The sequence below is a fragment of the Macadamia integrifolia genome, chromosome 14 (genome assembly GCF_013358625.1).
Source record: "Macadamia integrifolia cultivar HAES 741 chromosome 14, SCU_Mint_v3, whole genome shotgun sequence".
Classification (NCBI taxonomy): domain Eukaryota; kingdom Viridiplantae; phylum Streptophyta; class Magnoliopsida; order Proteales; family Proteaceae; genus Macadamia; species Macadamia integrifolia.
The window spans coordinates 25,728,847-25,748,264 of NC_056570.1; the positions used below are offsets into that span (position 1 = coordinate 25,728,847).

The 19,418-nt window shown below is 41.6% G+C and overlaps 1 protein-coding gene across 2 annotated transcripts; it reads right to left on the minus strand.

The window, feature by feature from the left end:
- Positions 1-5,419: 5,419 nt before the first annotated feature.
- LOC122061964 lies at positions 5,420-18,262 on the minus strand. 2 transcript variants are annotated; one of them, XM_042625561.1, is made up of 5 exons: positions 17,757-18,262; positions 17,445-17,666; positions 6,829-6,898; positions 6,206-6,231; positions 5,420-6,136 (listed from the first exon to the last, which is right to left on the minus strand). In XM_042625561.1, exons 1-5 carry the CDS (start codon positions 18,216-18,218, stop codon positions 6,020-6,022), a joined length of 897 nt encoding a protein of 298 aa, XP_042481495.1. In that variant the 5' UTR covers positions 18,219-18,262; the 3' UTR covers positions 5,420-6,019. The 2 variants fall into 2 exon arrangements, with proteins under 2 accessions (XP_042481495.1, XP_042481494.1); XM_042625560.1 differs by lacking the exon at positions 6,829-6,898 and having other exon boundaries at positions 17,757-18,261.
- Positions 18,263-19,418: the final 1,156 nt, after the last annotated feature.

Below are 19,418 nucleotides of genomic sequence, written 5' to 3' on the forward strand. Positions count from 1 at the left end.
AATACAAGACATCGTACACCAACAATCTCCACCTTGGCTTGAATTCTGTCAAACCTCCTGTAAAGATAACTTGTAGACGTCTTCATCCCCGTACTTCATCAGAGGTACAAACCCGCACTTATTTGGTGCATCCCTCATCTTCAACAATGAGTAATATTAATCAAGTCCAAACAAGACTCGAACTTCTCTGCAATAATTGGCTTAGTAAACGTATCTGTAGGATTGAGATCTGTATGAATTTTTCTCAAGTGAATACTGACTTCTAACACAAGCTCCCTGATCTTGTGAAATCTCACATTAATATGCTTTGTCCTTGTATGAAACACCTGATTCTTTGCAAGATGTATGGCACTTTGACTGTCACAATGTAACATTGTACCTCCTTGCTCCAACCCCAACTCACGAACCAATCCAACCAACCAGACTCCTTCTTTGACAGCCTCAACTGCAGCCATATACTCTACCTCTGTAGTGGACAATGCAACTATAGACTGAACCATCACCCTCCATGATATAGGTCCACCAACCAATGTAAATATATACCCTGTAGTAGACCTCCTCTTGTCTAAATCACTGGCATAGTTAGAATCAACATAACCTGTCAATTTTGTGGAACTTCCCTTACCACTGAACATAACACTTATATCTTTAGTCTTGCTCAAATATCTGAAGATCCACTTAATTGCATTCCAATGCTCCTTCCCTGGATTACTCATGTATTTGCTAACAACACTGACTGCATGAGACTCCCAACTGCGCTAGCATAGGAGACCTGAGACATGCTCCACCTCCTCATGTGTTGTAGGGCATTCCCTTCAGATAACTTGAAGTGACTGGCTAGCAGAGTGCTAACCGGCTTGGTCTTTTCCATATTGAAACGCTCTAACACATTTTCAATATACCTCTTCTGAGTTACCCAAAGTTTACCTGCATTTCTATCTCTAAGGATTTCCATGCCAAGGATCTTCTTAGCAACACCAAGATCATTCATCTCAAATTCAGCACTCAACAAAGACTTCAAAGAGACTATATCATGTTTGTTCTTTGCAGCAATGAGCATGTCATCAATATAAAGCATCAACAAAATAATGGAATTATCACTTGACACTTTATAATAAACACAACTATCATACTCACTTCTTGTGTAGCCAATCTTCATCATGTGGAAATCAAGACGCTTGTACTACTGCTTAGGAGATTGCTTAAGACCATAAAGCGACCTCTTAAGCAGACAAACATGATCTTCCTTTCCCTGCACCTGGAAACCTTCAGGCTGCTCTATGTAAATTTGTCCCTCTAAGTCACCATGAAGAAATAAAATCTTCACATCAAGTTGTTCAAGTTCTAAATCATACATGGTCACCAAAGCAAATAGTACCCTGATCGAAGTGTGTTTCACCATTGGAGAGAATATTTCATTGTAGTCTATCCTCTCCTTCTGTGCATAGCCCTTGGCTACAAGTCTGACTTTATACCTTTCACGCTCATTCTTAGATGCTGCCTCTTTCTTACGAAAGACCCATTTACACCTAATGATTTTTCTTTCCATAGGTTTTTCCATAATCTCCCAAGTCTTGTTCTTCTATAGAGACTCCATTTCCTCCATCATAACTGCCATCCATTTATCATGCTATGCATCACTCAAAACATCATAGTAGGAAGATGGATCACCTGTACCTACAGTGAGGGCATAAGCAACCATATCCTCAAACCCGTATCTTACAGGTTCTTTGTGAGTACGCTTCCTTTTACCCTTTGCCACAGTATAGGAAACTTCTACTGCTTTCTATTGTCCTAATAAGTCACTTAATGACTCATTCTCTCTTGTTGTTTCTGACTCACCTAACTCTACTTGCACAATAGAACCTTCTTTATTTTCAACAACTACTTGTGAATTGTAATTTGATTTCACCATATGAGACTCATCAAACACGTCTCTACTAACCACAACTTTCTGTGAACTTGGATCCCACAACTTGAATCCCTTTACACATTTCTTAAAACCAAGAAAGATACACTGCTTAGACTTTGAGTCTAACTTGGAATGCTGCTCACTCTCAACATGCGCATAGGCCAGACAACCAAATATTTTTAGAATAAAAAAATCTACTGGTTTTCTGTCCATACCTCTTTGGGAATTTTATAATCAATCGCCTTTAATGGAGACTTGTTGATGAGGAAACATTCCATGTTCACTGCTCCTGCCCAAAATCTCTTGATCAACCATGCATTCAGCCTCACACTCCGAGCTCTTTCTAGAAGTGTTTTATTCATCCTTTCAACTATACCATTTTACTATGGTGTCTTTGAAACCGTTAAGTGACGTGTAATCCCTTCAGCTTTGCATAATTCTAGAAACGGCTTGTATGCGTACTCCCCTCCATTATTAGTTCTCAAGTACTTAATTTTCTTTCTTATCTTCCTTTCTACCTTAGCCTTCCATTCCTTAAATTTAGTGAACACCTCACTTTTATGCTTCATGAAGTAGATCTAGACTTTCCTTGAGTAATCATCAACAAAGGTCACGAAGTATTCTGCCTCACCATTAGATTTTATTGTTGAAGGACCCCATACATCGATGTGTACATAATCAAGCACCCCTTTACTCTTATGTTTTGCAGTTTTGAAACTAACCGTGCACTGTTTTCCGAACACACAATACTTGCAGAAGTTCAGTTTGTAAGTTTTCAGTCCATTCAATAGTTTTCTTTTATGAAGCTCCATCATTCCTCTTTCTCCCATATGCCCTAACCACATATGCCACAGATAGGTATCATCTGTATCAAATACTGCATCTGCAGTCACAGATGCTCCACCTGTAACTATGCTCCCTATGAATCTGTATAAGTTTCCTGTTAGCTGTTCCTTCATGACATTCATAATACCCTTAATAACTTTGAGAACTCCACCTTCTGTTATGTACTTGCAGCCATTTGAATCAAGTGCCCCCAAAGATATTAAGTTTTTCCTTAATTCTGTTACATGTCTCACATCTACTAAAGTTCTTACTATCTCATCAAACATCTTGATTTTGATAGTGACTATCCCAATGGTCTTGCATACAACATCATTCCCCATTAGGACAGACCCACCATTATATGGTTGATATGTATTAAACCAATCCTTATGTGGACACATATGATATGAATATTCAGAATCTAAAATCCAAGAATCAGAAGGTTGATTCTTACCTGATGATATAGAGAGTACATCTCTATCATCTCCATCTGAACTGTCAGCTACGCTAGCTTCCTCATATGCCTTATCTACACCTTTCTTCTTTAAGTCTGCCTTCCTCTTCAAACACTCTTTCTTCAGATGACCTTCCTTCTTGCAATAGTAACAAGAGATCTTTGTCTTTATCCCTTTTGATTTCGATTGACTCTTCTCAAATCCCTTCTGATTTGATCTCCCTCTTTTCTACTCCTTATCACCTCCGAAAAGATCTTCTCCTTGATATTTTGTACTATTAGCCTTCTTCTTTGTATCATTGGACATGAAGACAGCCGTGACTTCATCCATCTCAATGGTCTCCTTCCAGTATAAGAGAGTCGTTACTAGGTGATTATATGATTCTGGGAGCGACGATAGTAACAGTAACTCCTTGTCTTCATCATTGATCTTGACCTCCAGGTTTGCAAGTTTACTTACGATCTGATTGAACATGTTAAGATGCTTTAATAGATTCGTACCTTCCTCCATCTATAGAGAATACGATTACTTCTTTACGAATAATTTGTTCATTAAGGACTTCATTATGTAGATGCTTTTAAGTTTCGCCTATACAGCGGTGCAGATTCGATACCCACAACATATTATAGGGCATCATCAGAAAGATTTAATCGAATAACACTTACCGCTTTTTCCTCCATCTCTTCTCAATCTTTGTCAGTAATTTTTATAGGTTTCTTCGACTTCCCCAGTAACATTTTCGCCAAATCTTATTGTATCAGAAGATCCTTCATCCTTTAATACCAGAGGGTGAAATTGTTCTTCCCATTATAGCTCTCGATATCATACTTGACATTCAATCTCTTCCCTGCCATCGTGATAGTAAACCCTAGAAAACAGAAACCTAGAGCTCTGATACCAATTTGTAGAAACACAACCCTAAAACAATGCAGAAGATAATGGAAAAACAAGAACAAACAATGCACACAGATTTACGAGGTTCAACAAGATTGCATACGTCCCTGGTGAGATGAGATCCTGCTTCATTAGCAATGGAGAATAGGGTTACGACACTCGTCCCTCACACCTCTCAGTATTGCTTGCATTACAGAGAAAGAAACCCTCGCTACGAATATATAACAAAAAACCCTAATCTAGAAAGTACACAATTACCCTCAAATAAAAAATTCGAGCAGGGGGCGCCTGCTATGTAAGGGGGCCTACTGCCCCCTTTGCAGCCCCCATAGTCCACTAACCGGCTAGCGGGACCATCGTCCTGCCTGTCGAGGCACTGCACTAGTACTCTCTGGGTTAAACTATGACGGAATACAAGATATCGTACACCAACAAAGTCAATGTTGTATGACCAATGGTAATGGTGACACTACCCCTGCTTTCGTTGCTGAACTTTTGCAACAACTCCCTCTGGCGGAAATAGACGGAGGAACCTCATGGCTCCTACGCTCGACTCCTCACAGCATTAGAATGCACACAATTAGATAAGACTTGTGTCCAATGCATTTCCCACCCGGAGATGAGTAGAGTTGCGCACCAGTATTTACTCTTCTTTCCATTATTTTCCGAGTGAAAGCCATCATTTTCCGAGGACTTTCTCACCTGACGATACAATCACAGAGAGAGATTGTAGTGTGCAGTGGAAGATAATGTGCAGGAAAAAAAGGGAGCTAAAAAAAATCCCTCTTGTTCTAATCGACAAATATAATAGAACCATACTACGAAGAAAATATGGAGTGAATTTTCAACTGAAAAATCTAAATGATCTGAAGAAATAAGTAAAAATCGTTGGCAAGCAAATAGAAATGGAATTCAGATTTGAAACTTGGAGCGTGAAATCATATGGTATATGAGAATTTCAACCCTGAAATGCAACAATTATGAGATGAGTACGGTAACAACTGGGGGAAAAATGGAAGCATTGAAGTCTTGAAAATGATATGTAAATTGAAACTTCTGAGAGGTGACTAGAGGACTGAGGCTTCTGCTATGCATCTCTAACTAGGCCCCTGTAAGCAGGATTTAAAGTCACACAAACGCATAGCTCCCTTCGTCTACAACACAAATGGTCATACCTTCTCCCTCTGCTCTGCATCTCTAACCAGCCGCATCAGCCCAGTAACCTTTGTCACCGTCAGTTCCCATAGTGAACCCTTTCTTTTTATTCTCTCTGTTAGAAGAACATACGGTTCATTACACCACAGGCTTTTAGTGAACTATTGAAGCTCTCAAGTGAGTACCAAATGCCGACTGTATTGAATGTTTCCGACTTAGATCCATTCCTCCATGAAAGCTCTACATTCCAATTCTGAAACAAATAAGCAGAGAGGACAAAGAAATACAAAAATGACCTCATCCACAACAGTGTAAGTGATGTGGCCAAGGGTAAAGAAAAGAGGTTACAAAAATCTGTTTTAACCAGCTTGGTTACACACAGAAATACTCTGAAAAAAGACGTAATTTAATTTGATACTCCAGATTGTTGGCGACAACTCAAGCCATACTCCATGGCAAATGAAAGCTATTCAATCAAATCAGAAAATGGCGCGGAATTTTGATCAAGGAAATAGATACACTCTGTGATACAAGTGCTCATGTCTTCCATTATTCAATCAAATCAGAACTTAGGCACCTATCGCTGCTGTTGCTTTCCATGTTCCCCAAGAATCTCAGTAAATGAAATGTGATTGCAGTGTTTCCCATCATTCTTTAGGACTTTTACGTCTCATCAGAAGCTTGTTCCCCTTCAGCGCTGCTGGATTTGTCATTTTCTACAGGCAGCTCAGCTGACGGACTTTCTTTGCTTTTCTGCCCATTTTTACCTGCAGTTGCTTCACTTGTGTCTTCCATGAAGGAGTTGATTGCCAGCTGCCCAGAGTAGAGGAGTAAACCAATAGAATTGATGCCGAAAATAAATGTAGCCAGATAGCACAACCCATTCACTATGGTCCTGTAGAAGAAAGAATATCATTCAGAAATGAATTTAAATGCAAATGCTGTAATTTGCAGAGTGGCCTACCTTATTGTTATCGTTATTTGACGAACCTGAAAACATAAGAAAAAGTTCTGTCAGAATTACAAAAGGCCAGATTAGATGATGACAGTTGGACTAAGAACATAGTCGATAATCTCTGCTGTTCTAATGGGGCATATACAAGGGTCTCATCAATCTAAAAATGTCCAAGTACAAATTTTAACCTTCTTTGATGTTTCCATAAATTGTAATCAAAGCACACATGTCAAGCAACTCCAAATCAATCAAACTAAAGTATTCTATTGGGCATAATCAAAGCTTGTACCAATCAAAAATTCTATTCTCTCTCAGATTTTGAGAAAAAAAAAAATGCATGATTTGATCAAATGGCTACAGGATCTCTCTCTTAAAAAAAAAAAAAAAAAACCAAACTCACACGAGAAGTTTGTGTTCTTCATAAAATCTAGAGAATCCAAGAGTTTCTTTTGCCTTCATCTTTTAAAACCATAATTATATTAGGCTCTATTAGGATTGATTTCAGATTGATTCTTAAAATAAGTCAACAAATAGTTTTTTGGTCAAGAAATTGAAATTGTTTGATTGCATCTTTCTCAGGTTTGATAGAACATTTGCAGAGAATGGGGTGGGGGTGGAGTGGGACTGCAAACCTGAATGGTCATCCGCCATTTTAAGAACTTCGAAGCTCTGATGTCGTTTCCACCCCCCTCGCCCCCAACCCTGTTACGAAAACGAAAATGGAGACAAAATCTTAATTGATGGGGACATCAAGACGTACAGCCGAAGGAAGAAGAAGACCCAACCTTATTTGTGGTTGGAGGATTAGGAGGAAGAAAAAAAGAAAGAAAAGGAAGGCTCGGTCCAGCCTTCCCAGCGTTGGATCGAGTCCTCTCCTTCCTTTCTTTGCCAAGATTGTGTGGCCCCCACCAAATCTGATATGTTAGTAGTTTTATTTCCTAGGATTTTGTTTATTTAGGTCCTTGAGTTAAGTAGGAAACTAAATAACATTCCTATTTGCTTTTTTTAGAAAACTTTTTATTTCTGAGATTATGTTCCTAGATTAGCCTTTTCTTTTTAGTAATTATCCTATTATTTATGTAAGGCCATTGGCCACAATGAAAATTAATGAATGAAGAATATTGAAGGCAAAACAGCCCCCTAACCCCCCCACCCCACGATTTCTCTCTCTCCCCTCTCCCTTTTCTCATCTTTCACTCTCGGTCTCTCTCTGTTTCACACCTCCTCTCTCTCTCTCAGGGCTCTGTCTCTCATTCTCCTTTCTCCCTTTCTCACCCTTCATCCTTCTCTTTTCTGTTTTCTGTCTTTCCTGTTGCTGCTGCCCTATTGCAGAAATTGTTCACCATCATCAGAGATTATCTCCATCGAGAAAACCCCAACTGGGTTGTTGCTGGAACTTCCCCAACAATCGGAACTGCTGTTCTTCATCAAGTAGGTTGGATTGCAACTCTTTATTTTGAAGGATTTTGACTTCTTCTTTACTCCTCAGACCAGGAGAGTAACAAGGTAACTAATTAAACTCAACCCCTCCCACCTCCATACATCCCTGTTACATGTTGCAGCCCATTAACATTGAAACCAGCCTATGCCCTTTTGCTTATGTCTATTTTTTTTACCCATTGTTTTAAGACGTTTCGTCACTGTTATGTTTCCAAAACCTTTGCTGATTTTTCTATTTTAGTTGGCTGTTAGAGGACATTGATTGTTTGCATATCTTATTTGGTGTTTGGATTGATTTGTGCTGAACCTAACATTCGTATGACGTTTGTTCCCTTCCCCATGTCCCCACTTGAAGCTTAAGTAAGAGTTTATGTGTTTTTTCGCCTAGATTATTATTGCTTTTTGCTACTTTATTTATTAGTCTCATTCTATTTTGTATGCTTAATCTTGTTTGCTGAGTTTCTTTTGTCCTCTCTACCCAAGTCTCTTGAGTTAACTCTACCTAGTTAGTTAATCTTGTAGGAGACCTAGTCATCTAGGAACCCCCTACATCATCTTGGTATCAGAGCATGGTTTTGTCTAGGTTTAGGGTAATTAGGTACTGCTGTCCCTTGTTTACATGTCTTACCTTTTGAGGTCTAGTCTCCGTCACCATCTGTCCGTGGTCGAGTCTGAGCTAAGAGAGCGATACCATAGATTAGAGGACACCCTTTTCTTTCTTAAGTTAGCGGGACCGAATAGCATTGGACGTTATTCCCTCCAAAAGCATATACTTGAGAGGGAGATTTTTGACCTCAAGATTGAGAGGGCGAACTACCTGTCTCAATTGGAGACTCTGAGTAGACCTTGAGTCTTTGGTGGCAACCGTACCTTTGGCTGCCCATCTCCTTATGTCCACTCGTAGTGGTAGAGCATACCAGGATATGTCTAACCCCTTAGCACCTCCACCCATTCTGAGCAACTGGCTGAATTCATGAAAGCCATTCAAGCCATACAAGAGACACAAGCTGTCCATCTCCAAGCCCTTACCGAGAAGTTGGCTGCCCTCGAGACAAGTGTCCAAAATCCTAATGGACGGCAAGGCCGTAACACAACTAGCACTGAACCTAGGGGCAGAGGCCCTAACCCTGAGGAAGTAAACGAAAATAACTAGACTGATGGTTATGACCAAATAGGGGATAACTTCCAAGGCCTAAGGCGTGGTAGGAATCAGGGTAGGGGTCGAGGCCCACCGCCAAGACGCCAAACCCAATATGGAGATAATGAGGGCTATGAGCACCATGATAGGGGCTTTGATGTCAGACGGATGATTAAGGTAGATGTCCCTACCTACGATGGTCAGATTGATACTAGGATCCTTCTGGATTGGATCAAGCAGATGGATAGGTACTTCGATTTCTATGATATGCCAGAGGAAGTCCGCTACCGATTTGCTAAGTTCAAGTTTATTGGAGCTGCCCAGGACTTCTGGACAGACCTAGAGTACCAGGAGGACCACCTAGGACTTGAGCCAATCACCACCTGGGTAGAGATGCAAGAGCGGCTCAAGAGGGAATTTTTTCCTATCACTTATAGGCTCCAGTTGTTGAATGAGATGAATACCCTGAAGCAAGGGAAGTTGACTAAGACCGAATACATGCGCAAGTTCAATGAATTGAAAATTAGAAGCCGTATTCAGGAGGATGTTGAGCAGACACTATCCATATTCCTTACCGGGCTCAACTCCGAAATTCAGTCTCGTATGGCACCCCACCTGGTGCGAGACGTTCCACAGGCCTTCAAGATAGCCCTTGAGGTGGAATTCTCCATGAGAACTTATTCTCAGAGGAAGAGCTTCCAAGCTGGGGAGTCCCAATTTAGAAAACCACCCCAAGGCTCAACTAGACTCCCAAAACCCCCTGCTGCACCACAACGTCAATTTGACAACAAGAGTAAAGGAATTTTGGGAGAAATAACTAAGAGTAGTGGGCAACAACAGTGCTTCAAGTGTCGTGGGTTTGGTCACTTCTCCAGAGAGTGTCCCAATAGGAATCTTTATGTGGGAGAGCAGACCCCTGAAGAAAGTGACCAAGAGGGTTTTCAGGACCATGAGTATGAGGACCATAGACCAGATGAGACCATATCTGATGAGGACACCAAGGAGGCCGGTGACCTCAAGCTCGGCATTGTGCGTTGCATGGTCTCACAACCTAAGAGTAGCGATGATTGGCGATGAACTAATATTTTCATCACTTACACAAGTCATCAGGGCAAAAACTGTCGCGTCGCCATAGACAATGGGAGTTGCATGAATGTGGTCGCTAAGAGCGTTGTTGCTCGAATGGGCCTCAAACCTGAACCCCACCCCAAGCCTTACAAGGTTGCCTGGGTTGATCAGTCCACCATTCCCGTTAATCTGAGGTGTTTAGTTCCCCTACACTTTGCATGATATGAGGACTGAGTGTGGTGTGATGTCCTAGAGATGGATGTTGCCCACATCATTCTAGGTAGACCCTGGTTATATGACCGGGATGTCACCAATTACGGGAAGTCTAACACCTATGTCTTTAAGTTCAAAGGGAAGAAGATCAGACCGACCCCCAGTGCCCCTAGGAAAGTTAGGGTTCCAGAACACAAGGGAAGTACATCCAAACAAACCCCCACCAAAACACTCAACATTTTAAATCAATAATAATTTGAAGGAGAGTGTCACGAGTCAGGGGTGATTTATGCTCTAGTTGCCGTACAGAGTAATACCGATAGGTCACGCTTATTCACTGAGGCTCCTAAAGAAGTGCAACCTTTGTTGAGGAAATTCGAGAGGTTATTCCCTGAGGAACTACCTGATGAGTTATCGCCTATGCGTGACATCCAGCACGTTATTGACTTAGTTCCAGGATCCTCTCTCCCGAACTTACCCCATTACCGAATGAATCCCAAAGAATAGGCCGAACTCAAACGGTAAGTGGATGAACTGTTGCAGAAAGGATTCATTAGGGAAAGCCTTAGCCCGTGTGTTGTATCTGCCTTGCTCACGCTAAAGAAAGATGGCACCTGGCATATGTGTGTTGATAGTAGGGTCATCAATAAGATCACCATCAAGTATAGGTTCCCTATCCCTAGGCTTGATAATATATTGGATATGATGGCCAACTCTTCGATCTTTTCGAAGATTGATCTCAAGAGCGGGTACCACCAGATTAGGGTTAGGCCTCGAGATAAGTGGAAGACAACCTTCAAGACAAAGAATGGCCTCTTTGAGTGGTTAGTCATGCCTTTTGGCTTGTCAAATGCACCTAGCACCTTCATGAGGATAATGAATCAAGTGCTTCAACCATTCATTGGCAAGTTCCTTGTGGTTTACTTTGATGACATCCTCATCTATAGTAAGACCCTGTCTTCCCACTTGGATCACTTACAGAAGGTTTTTCATGTACTCTTACAAGAGAAACTCTATGTCAACCTCAAGAAGTACACCTTCATAAGTGATCAAGTCATCTTCCTGGGATTTGTTGTGTCAGCTCAGGGAGTATCTGCTGACCCTGAGAAAGTGAGAGCGATTGTAGAGTGGCCTGAGCCAACTAACATTCATGAGGTACGAAGCTTTCATGGTTTAGCCACTTTCTACAGAAGATTCATTTACCGGTTTAGCTCCATTATGTCTCCTATCACTGATTGCATGAAAAGGAAGGAGTTTCAATGGACTAAGAGTGCTACGAAGGCCTTTAATGAGATTAAAAAGCTTATGACTGAAGCTCCAGTCCTGCGCCTCCCCGATTTCTCTAAGGTCTTCGAAGTAAATTGTGATGCATCTGGTATTGGGATAGGTGGTGTCCTAGGACAAGAGGGCCACCCTATTGCCTATTTTAATGAGAAGCTTAATGAAGCGAGGCAACGATATTCCACATACGATAAGGAATTCTATGCGGTTGTCCAATCATTGCGCTATTGGCGACATTACCTTTTACCACAAGAATTCGTGCTATTCTCTAACCACCAAGCTCTGAGATACTTGAGTGCCCAAAATAAACTTAACCAGATGCATGTGAAGTGGGTTGAGTTTCTCCAAGAGTACACTTTTGTACTCAAGCACAGACTTGGTGTCGAGAATACTGCTGCGGATACACTAAGCCGGATGAATATATTCCTCATTTGCACCAATGCTAGGAGTCGGGCTAGTGTGCTACTCCAAGCAATGAGTGTAGAGGTTGTAGGGTTCGAGCGATTCAAGGACCAATACCCACTTGTCCTGATTTTAGTGAGCCGTTCACTTCCTTGAGTGAAGGCAACCCAGTCAACCGCTCGGACTACCTACTTAGGGAGGGCTTTCTTTTTAAAGGAAGCAAGTTGTGCATTCCCAGGACTTCACTCTGAGATTTCCTGATCTGGGAATTGCATGCTGGGGGAGTCGCTGGCCACTTTGGTCGCGATAAAACCATCACCCTCGTTGAGGACTGATTCTTTCGGCCAGGACTGAAGAGGGATGTTGCTAGAGTTGTGAGTCAGTGCAGGACATGCTAGACCGCCAAACAACAAAAGCAAAACACGGGTTTGCACACTCCCCTACCGTTTCCCCAATCCCCTTGGCAGGACCTTAGCATGGACTTCGTGTTTGGTCTACCAAGAACATTGAGAGTCCATGATTTTGTTTATGTGGTTGTTGACCGCTTCTTCAACATGACCCATTTCATCCCATGCTCTACGACCTCCGATGTATCCATAGTAGCCAAATTTTTCTTTAATGAGGTTGTCAAGTACCATGGGTTACCCCTCACCATAGTGTCCAACAAGGATGTTAAGTTCACTAGTCATTTTTGGAGGACCCTATGGCTAATGATGGGCACGAAGCTCCGTTTCTCCTCCGCTTTCCACCCGCAGACCGATGGCCAGACCGAGGTTGTCAATAGGAGCTTAGGAAATTTATTGCGTTGCCTCATAGGAGAACACCTTACCAGTTGGGATCGAGTCCTTAGCCAGGCTGAGTTTGCATATAATAGTTCTAACAACCGTACCACTGGTCTGTCCCCCTTTGAGATCTGTTCAGGATACCAGCCTCGGGCACCCACAGACCTTATCCCAGTCGTGTCTAGTTCTAGGACCTCCCAGTCAGCCGAATCTTTTGCTCAGCATATACATGATTTGCATACAGATATAAGGAGACAGATATCACTGAGCAATGAGCAATACAAATCGAAGGCAGATGTGCACAGAAGGCTACAAGAGTTTCAAGAGGGCGATATGGTCATGGTAAGAATCAAGCCGCAACGTTTTGTTAGGGGAAAAGCGAGCAAGCTACATGCTCGTAGCATAGGTCCGTTCAAGGTACTCAAGAGGATAGGTGACAATGCGTATGTTCTTGATCTGCCAGCTAGCATGGAAATCAGCAATATTTTCAATGTTGAAGACCTAGTCCCATACCATGGTACCTCTACCTTTACCCCTTTCTATCATGATGACCTTGAAGACTTCCCTTTCAACATTGATGAGACTTCTGAGCCAAGCCAACCACTTCCCCCCACCTCATTACCACCTGTGCCTAAGGTCATGAGAAAAACTGAAGAAATTGAGAAAATCCTTGATGAGAGGATTGTGTCCACACACACTGGAGGTTCTAGAGAGTCCTTGGTCAAGTGGCATGGACGTCCGAAAATTGACAACACCTGGATCACAATGCAATAAGTTCAACAACTCAACCCAGACCTACTTGAGTATTACATGAGCTTTAATTCACTGGAGGTGAATTCTTCCAAGCCGGGGAGAGTTGATGGGGACATTAAGACGTACGGCCGAAGGAAGAAGAAGACCCAACCTTCTTTGTGGTTGGAGGATTAGAAGGAGGAAGAAAAAAAGAAAGAAAAGGAAGGCTTGGTCCAGCCTTCCCAGTGCTGGATCGAGTCCTCTCCTTCCTTTCTTTGCCAAGATTGTGTGGCCCCCACCAAATCTGATATGTAATTTTAATTCCTAGGATTTTACTAAGATTGTGTGGCCCCCACCAAATCTGATATGTTAGTAGTTTTATTTCCTAGGATTTTGTTTATTTAGGCCATTGAGTTAAGTAGGAAACTAAATAACATTCCTATTTGTTTTTTTTAGGAAACTTTTTATTTCTGAGATTATGTTCCTAGATTAGCCTTTTCTTTTTAGTAATTATCCTATTATTTATGTAAGGCCATTGGCCACAATGAAAATTAATGAATGAAGAATATTGAAGGCAAAACAGCCCCCAAACCCCCCCCACGATTTCTCTCTCCCCTCTCCCTTTTCTCATCTTTCACTCTCGGTCTCTCTCTGTTTTACGCTTCCTCTCTCTCTCATGGCTCTCTCTTATTCTCCTTTCTCCCTTTCTCACCCTTCATCCTTCTCTTTTCTGTTTTCTGTCTTTCCTGTTGTTGTTGCCCTATTGCAGAAATTGTTCACCATCATCAGAGATTATCTCCATCGAGAAAACCCCAGCTGGGTTGCTGCTGGAACCTCTCCCCAACAATCGGAACTGCTGTTCTTCATCAAGTAGGTTGGATTGCAACTCTTTATTTTGGAGGACTTCGACTTCTTCTTTACTCCTCAGACCAGGACAACAACAAGGTAACTAATTAAACTCAACCCCTCACACCTCCAAACATCCCTGTTACATGTTGCAGCCCATTAACATTGAAACCAGCCTATGCCCTTTTGCTTATGTCTATTTTTTTTACCCATTGTTTTAAGACGTTTCGTCACTGTTATGTTTCCAAAACCTTTGTTGATTTTTCTATTTTAGTTAGCTGCTAGAGGACATTGATTGTTTGCATATCTTATTTGGTGTTTGGATTGATTTGTGCTGAACCTAACATTCGTATGACGTTTGTTCCCTTCCCCATGTCCCCACTTGAAGCTTAAGTAAGAGTTTATGTATTTTTCCGCCTAAATTATTATTGCTTTTTGCTACTTTGTTTATTAGTCTCATTCTATTTTGCATGCTTAATCTTGTTTGCTGAGTTTCTTTTGTCCTATCTACCCAAGTCCCTTGAGTTAACTCTACCTAGTTAGTTAATCTTGTAGGAGACCTAGTCACCTAGGAACCCCCTACATCATTAATCCATTCCTCAGTCTGTTTTAAGTTGTCCCTAATCCCTCATTCTCTCTCCTTCTAAGAACAGAATATGATCTTAAACATGTGGCTCTGACTGACCTTCATTGTCAATCAAACACTCATCTTATCTACTCGCTATAGAATCTCAAGGCTTCCACTCAATACATTCTTTGGTTTCACACATCCTATAACATACATATCTGTGGTATTCTCGACAAATCACAGTTATGGCGGCTTCCAATATTCCAGCTACAACGCATTCACAGATGAATCAAACTTCCCTTCTCAATGCTCATCTATCGTCACAATCAGAGGTTTCTTATGTGTATGCATTTCGAATATTTGAACTGAAACAGAGCTCATTATTGATTTTTCTTCTGGGTTTCGGTTGGTTATCCCAACGTTGCTCCGGCAAAAATGGGACATTCTCTTCTCGTCAAGCTCTTACTTCGAAACTCACAAAGACCCAATTGCAGGGAAAGAGAAGGGACTGAGGATAATTTGCCATGCTATGATCATTCCATCCTATCACATGCCCAACATGGTAAGAGGCAGCTCATGACTTTGCTTATTGGGTGCCATCTTAGTACCAACTACCGGTGGGCTTGCAGAGAACAGGGTGGAGAGAAGATACCAAAGGGTGTAAGAATCATACCAAACACTCTCAATAATTCAAATCACCCCCTGAATCGAAATTGAAATCTAAACAAAGAGAGACTTGGGAATGAACAATTGAATGAGAATTTTTTTCTGGGAAATTCCTCCCCCTCGTCCACCATACTTCATGCTTTTATCCAACATCTCTCTTTTCCTGTATATCATAGGTCACTAACAATGGAAGCGACAGTGTCAACATTTTCCTACAGAGGATATATGATTACGTAGAAAGTAGCCTAAAAAGCAGCATGTCCCTTACGCCCAGACACAGTGGCGGCCAAAATGACCTCTCCACCCCTCGTGAAAGGCAGAAATCCTGCCCCTATTGATGCTTCAACTAGTGCTCCCATTGGCCCATGCGATGGTGTAGGGGCCACACTTCCATTTAGGGAAACCATCTCCCAGATGATTAATATGTAGCTTAGTTTATGTTGTATCTCAAGAGAAAACTACAAGAGGATATTTGTGTTATCATCTAAGGAAAATTGCAAGGTGAATTAAAGCCATTAAGTCCCAACATCTTTCTTCCACAGAACTATGTCTGTTTGGAAAGAGTCATAAAGCAAAAACATTTGAAGCTCAATTTGATTTTTGATTCCTAAATACAAAACTGACACAAGTTTCTCTCTCTCTGCATATGTGTATCAGACCTTGAACAAGAGACCAAGCCTCTTATACAACCTAACCAAGGGTAGCAACATTCATCAATAAAACAATGAGAAGATACTATGTTGGATTTCATATTATAAAATATAAAATGTTACTTTAGTATATTTAAAGTTTCAAATAATGTTAAAAACCTTTCCCCCCTTTTTGCCTTTTGAAAATAGTTTGTACACAAGTAAGGACAAGTTGGAAAGGAGCTAAAGTAACTTTTCAAAGTTTAGTCCCACATTGGTTTTGGATGAATGGTGTGAGGGATATATAAGTAGGATTGTTTCTTAAGGATGCAAGTCCTTTATAGAGGAACTCTCCCTTTTCATGTGTGTGTGGGGTCTCCTGGGGTGCTTTTCAATCGTGCGCACCAAGCCGAGCCGAGCCTGGCCAAGGCCGAGGTCGGGGTCGGGTGTGGGTGTGGGTGTGGGTGTCAAGAGATGTATCATTTTACACAAAATTCGAATTTGAATTTTTGAACTTCAAATTCAAGTTACCCATACGTACATGTACAATAGTTCATACACCCATGTACCCGTACGTATATAGACACCCCTATACTTGTACAGACACCTTCTCTTCTCTAATATAGAAGTCCAAAATGAGATTGCTCTCTGTTATGTTTTGGAAAAACCTTATTGTGGGTAAAAGCGCTCTCTACCAATATTGTTTACTTAGTGTTCTGCAGAGAAACAGTCTCTGTTTTGCCTAAAATACTCTGATTTTTACCTTTCATACAGAGTACAAATACTGAGTATTACCTTCGTTTTTCCCTATTGCAATCACTTATTGGAGTTGCACCTTAAGTATTCGGAGAGTTGTTTTATCTTGGAGGTGAGGACGTACGGTCAACCCGGTTGCATACAAATATGGGGCATTCAAATACGTTAAGGAGAGTATACCAATAAGACTCAACTCTACATATATTGGAAGGTCTTCTGTTTACTTTCCTGCATCTTTGTTTTAACCTGTAAGTGATACTCTCCTTCTTCTTTTAATAAGATTTTATTAAGTGTTTGTCAAAGTCTTATACCTATTGCCTATATTCTGTTTCTTACATACTTGACAACTTTAATTGGGATTTCCACCCTCCTATTCCAATGTTTCAAAGCAAAATCCCTACACCTTTGATGTCAGTCATGCAACCAAAGCACTACTCAGCAATTAGCATAACAATTCCTCACCGCTCTAGAAGGGTGGGGAAAATTTTCCTAATTTTTCAACTTTTCCAAAGCAACACACAACAGTTGCAGTATGGCATATTCAACAAATGGAATGTAAGAGCAATGCTCAAATTGTTTGGATAAATTAAAGATAGAAGCTTCATTTGAAAATTGGAACATGAATTATTGAAATTGCTAAAAAGAAATAAATAAAAGTGACGAACATTTTCAGAAATTCCTGAAATTTCTGAGAGAAAAAAGAGGGGGAGGTAAATAGGGTACAGACCGAGAAGTTATCAGAGATAGTCTGCCGACCGAGAGCCGCCTCGATAGTGATGGTGAACTTATAAAGCAAAAGGGCGATGACACCGGCTGTGATTCCTCCCAACAATGCCTGAGCAGGGGAAGGAGTGGACCCTTCCTCACCTGAGGTCGGCTTCATTGCCTTGAGACTATCCAATGCCTCATCCTTAAGAGTCCTTTTGGTGACACCACTGGACCTTACTCTCTGAAACAAAAACAACAGCATCAACCACTTAATTAATAATGGAATTGAATTGAATCAAAGAGGACGGCAGCAATAGATAACAGTAATTACCAACTCTTTAGCTCGTTTGGCCCGACGTCTCAGTGCGCGGAAAAGGAAAACAGAGATAGAGCCAGTGAGAAGTACGCTGGTAGCGACTTGGATGGGAGATGGGTCATCAGTGGTGGCGAAGATGGATGAAGATGAAGACGAAGGAAGTTCGATTGGTCCATCTTCCGGTGGGGTTTCTGTCGTTGCCGTGGTGGGCTCGGAGAGCTGGGCATGCAAAGGTCCGGGTCTGGTTCGGAGTTGGCTGCGATCCCGGCTGACAAAGGTGACTCTGTAGGAGCAAGAAGAAGAAGGGGAAGAAGAAATGGTAGTTAAAGATGGATAGGAGGGAGGAGAAAGAGCTGAGAGGAAGTTGTAGGGAAGGAGATGAAGAGACTGCGACATTTTTTGGTTACAAAATGAGAGATAGAGAGAGATTCTAACAATGATCCCATCGTCGGCTCGGCTCTTCTTCCTGCACCCCATATCTTCTTTTTTTTCGGGTAAATCCCCACAGCTGCTTTCCCTTCTGAAATATCTGGGCTTTGAATCGTAGGTCATCCCATCGCTGGTACATATGGTCCACAGAATAGGCAACTTTTGACCGTTGATTGCTCCAATGACATGTGGAGCATTATTTGGATGGGGACACGTAGCAAAAACATTTGTCTTGGTTTTACACAGGCTAATATGCATCGGTCACCCATATGTCAAGTTCCCTTGTGTGCTTTATCCATAAAAGGAAAGGGTAATTACTACCACTTTTCCTATGCTCAGCCCATATTTATTCAAAGAACCTAATTGTCATATTTTTTTTTTCTTTTGATACTCCCCTACTACTAAACGTTTACATCTATTTCTCTCCCCTGGTGTTTTTAAATGATCAAATTACCCTTATTTTTTACCCGCTAACAGCTTATTTTTTACCCGCTAACAGGTTATCATAGTCTTGGACTCTTTCTTCACCTTGCCTCCTCCTCCTCCTCCTCCTCCTCCTCCTTGTGTGAACATACGACTGAAGCAAACCTCGCACCCCTCCCATTCCTCCTTCCCCAGCCCCTCACCAACTCTCCCCCTACCCCTTCTTACAACCCAACCCCACCTTGAACTCTGTTGATCATCTGATGTCCCAACATGCCATACCTCTTCATATCTACTTGCTATGCCAACACGTGGTCCTTCCTCTCACCCACCTTTGCCATCAGTACCCAAATCCCTATCATACCACCCAAGATTGTATCCCTCACCACCCTTGTATCACTCATTATCACCTTCAGAATATCCAACCTCACACATAACATCCCATTCTTACCATCCCACTTCATACCCATCGACAACTCAACCATATGACCCCAACTCCCGATCATCGCACGGCCCAGGAACATTGTATGATCCCCTCTTCCTTGTGCCTGATAATGGATGGGTAGATGGCTATAGTTGGAGTGACATTCTCACATTGTCAAGGTCTCCAGATTTTACCTCGTCAACGAGGTCAGTGAATGTTTTGGAGAAAGAAGGGCAAAGGATGAATCCTACTTCATTGATACGTCCCGTCAAGCGTGAGAAGAACCTTTTGCTGGTGATTGAAGAAGTGATAGATGAATTACTCCGGGCAGTGATGGCATCAGCAATCGGAGAACAAATCAAGGAAGAAGCGTGTTTGATCCACATAACAAGCGATACTGA

What these genes read in the sequence shown, in the direction of transcription:
- LOC122061964 (XM_042625560.1), bottom strand. Translation starts at nt 18,218, where the DNA reads ATGGGGTGCAGGAAGAAGAGCCGAGCCGACGATGGGATCATTGTTAGA. An exon ending in CCAAACGAGCTAAAGAGTTG is followed by an intron (nt 17,667 to 17,756) that starts GTAATTACTGTT and finishes TTTTTGTTTCAG; the next exon opens with AGAGTAAGGTCCAGTGGTGT. An exon ending in CAAATAACGATAACAATAAG is followed by an intron (nt 6,137 to 6,205) that starts GTAGGCCACTCT and finishes TTTCTTCTACAG; the next exon opens with GACCATAGTGAATGGGTTGT.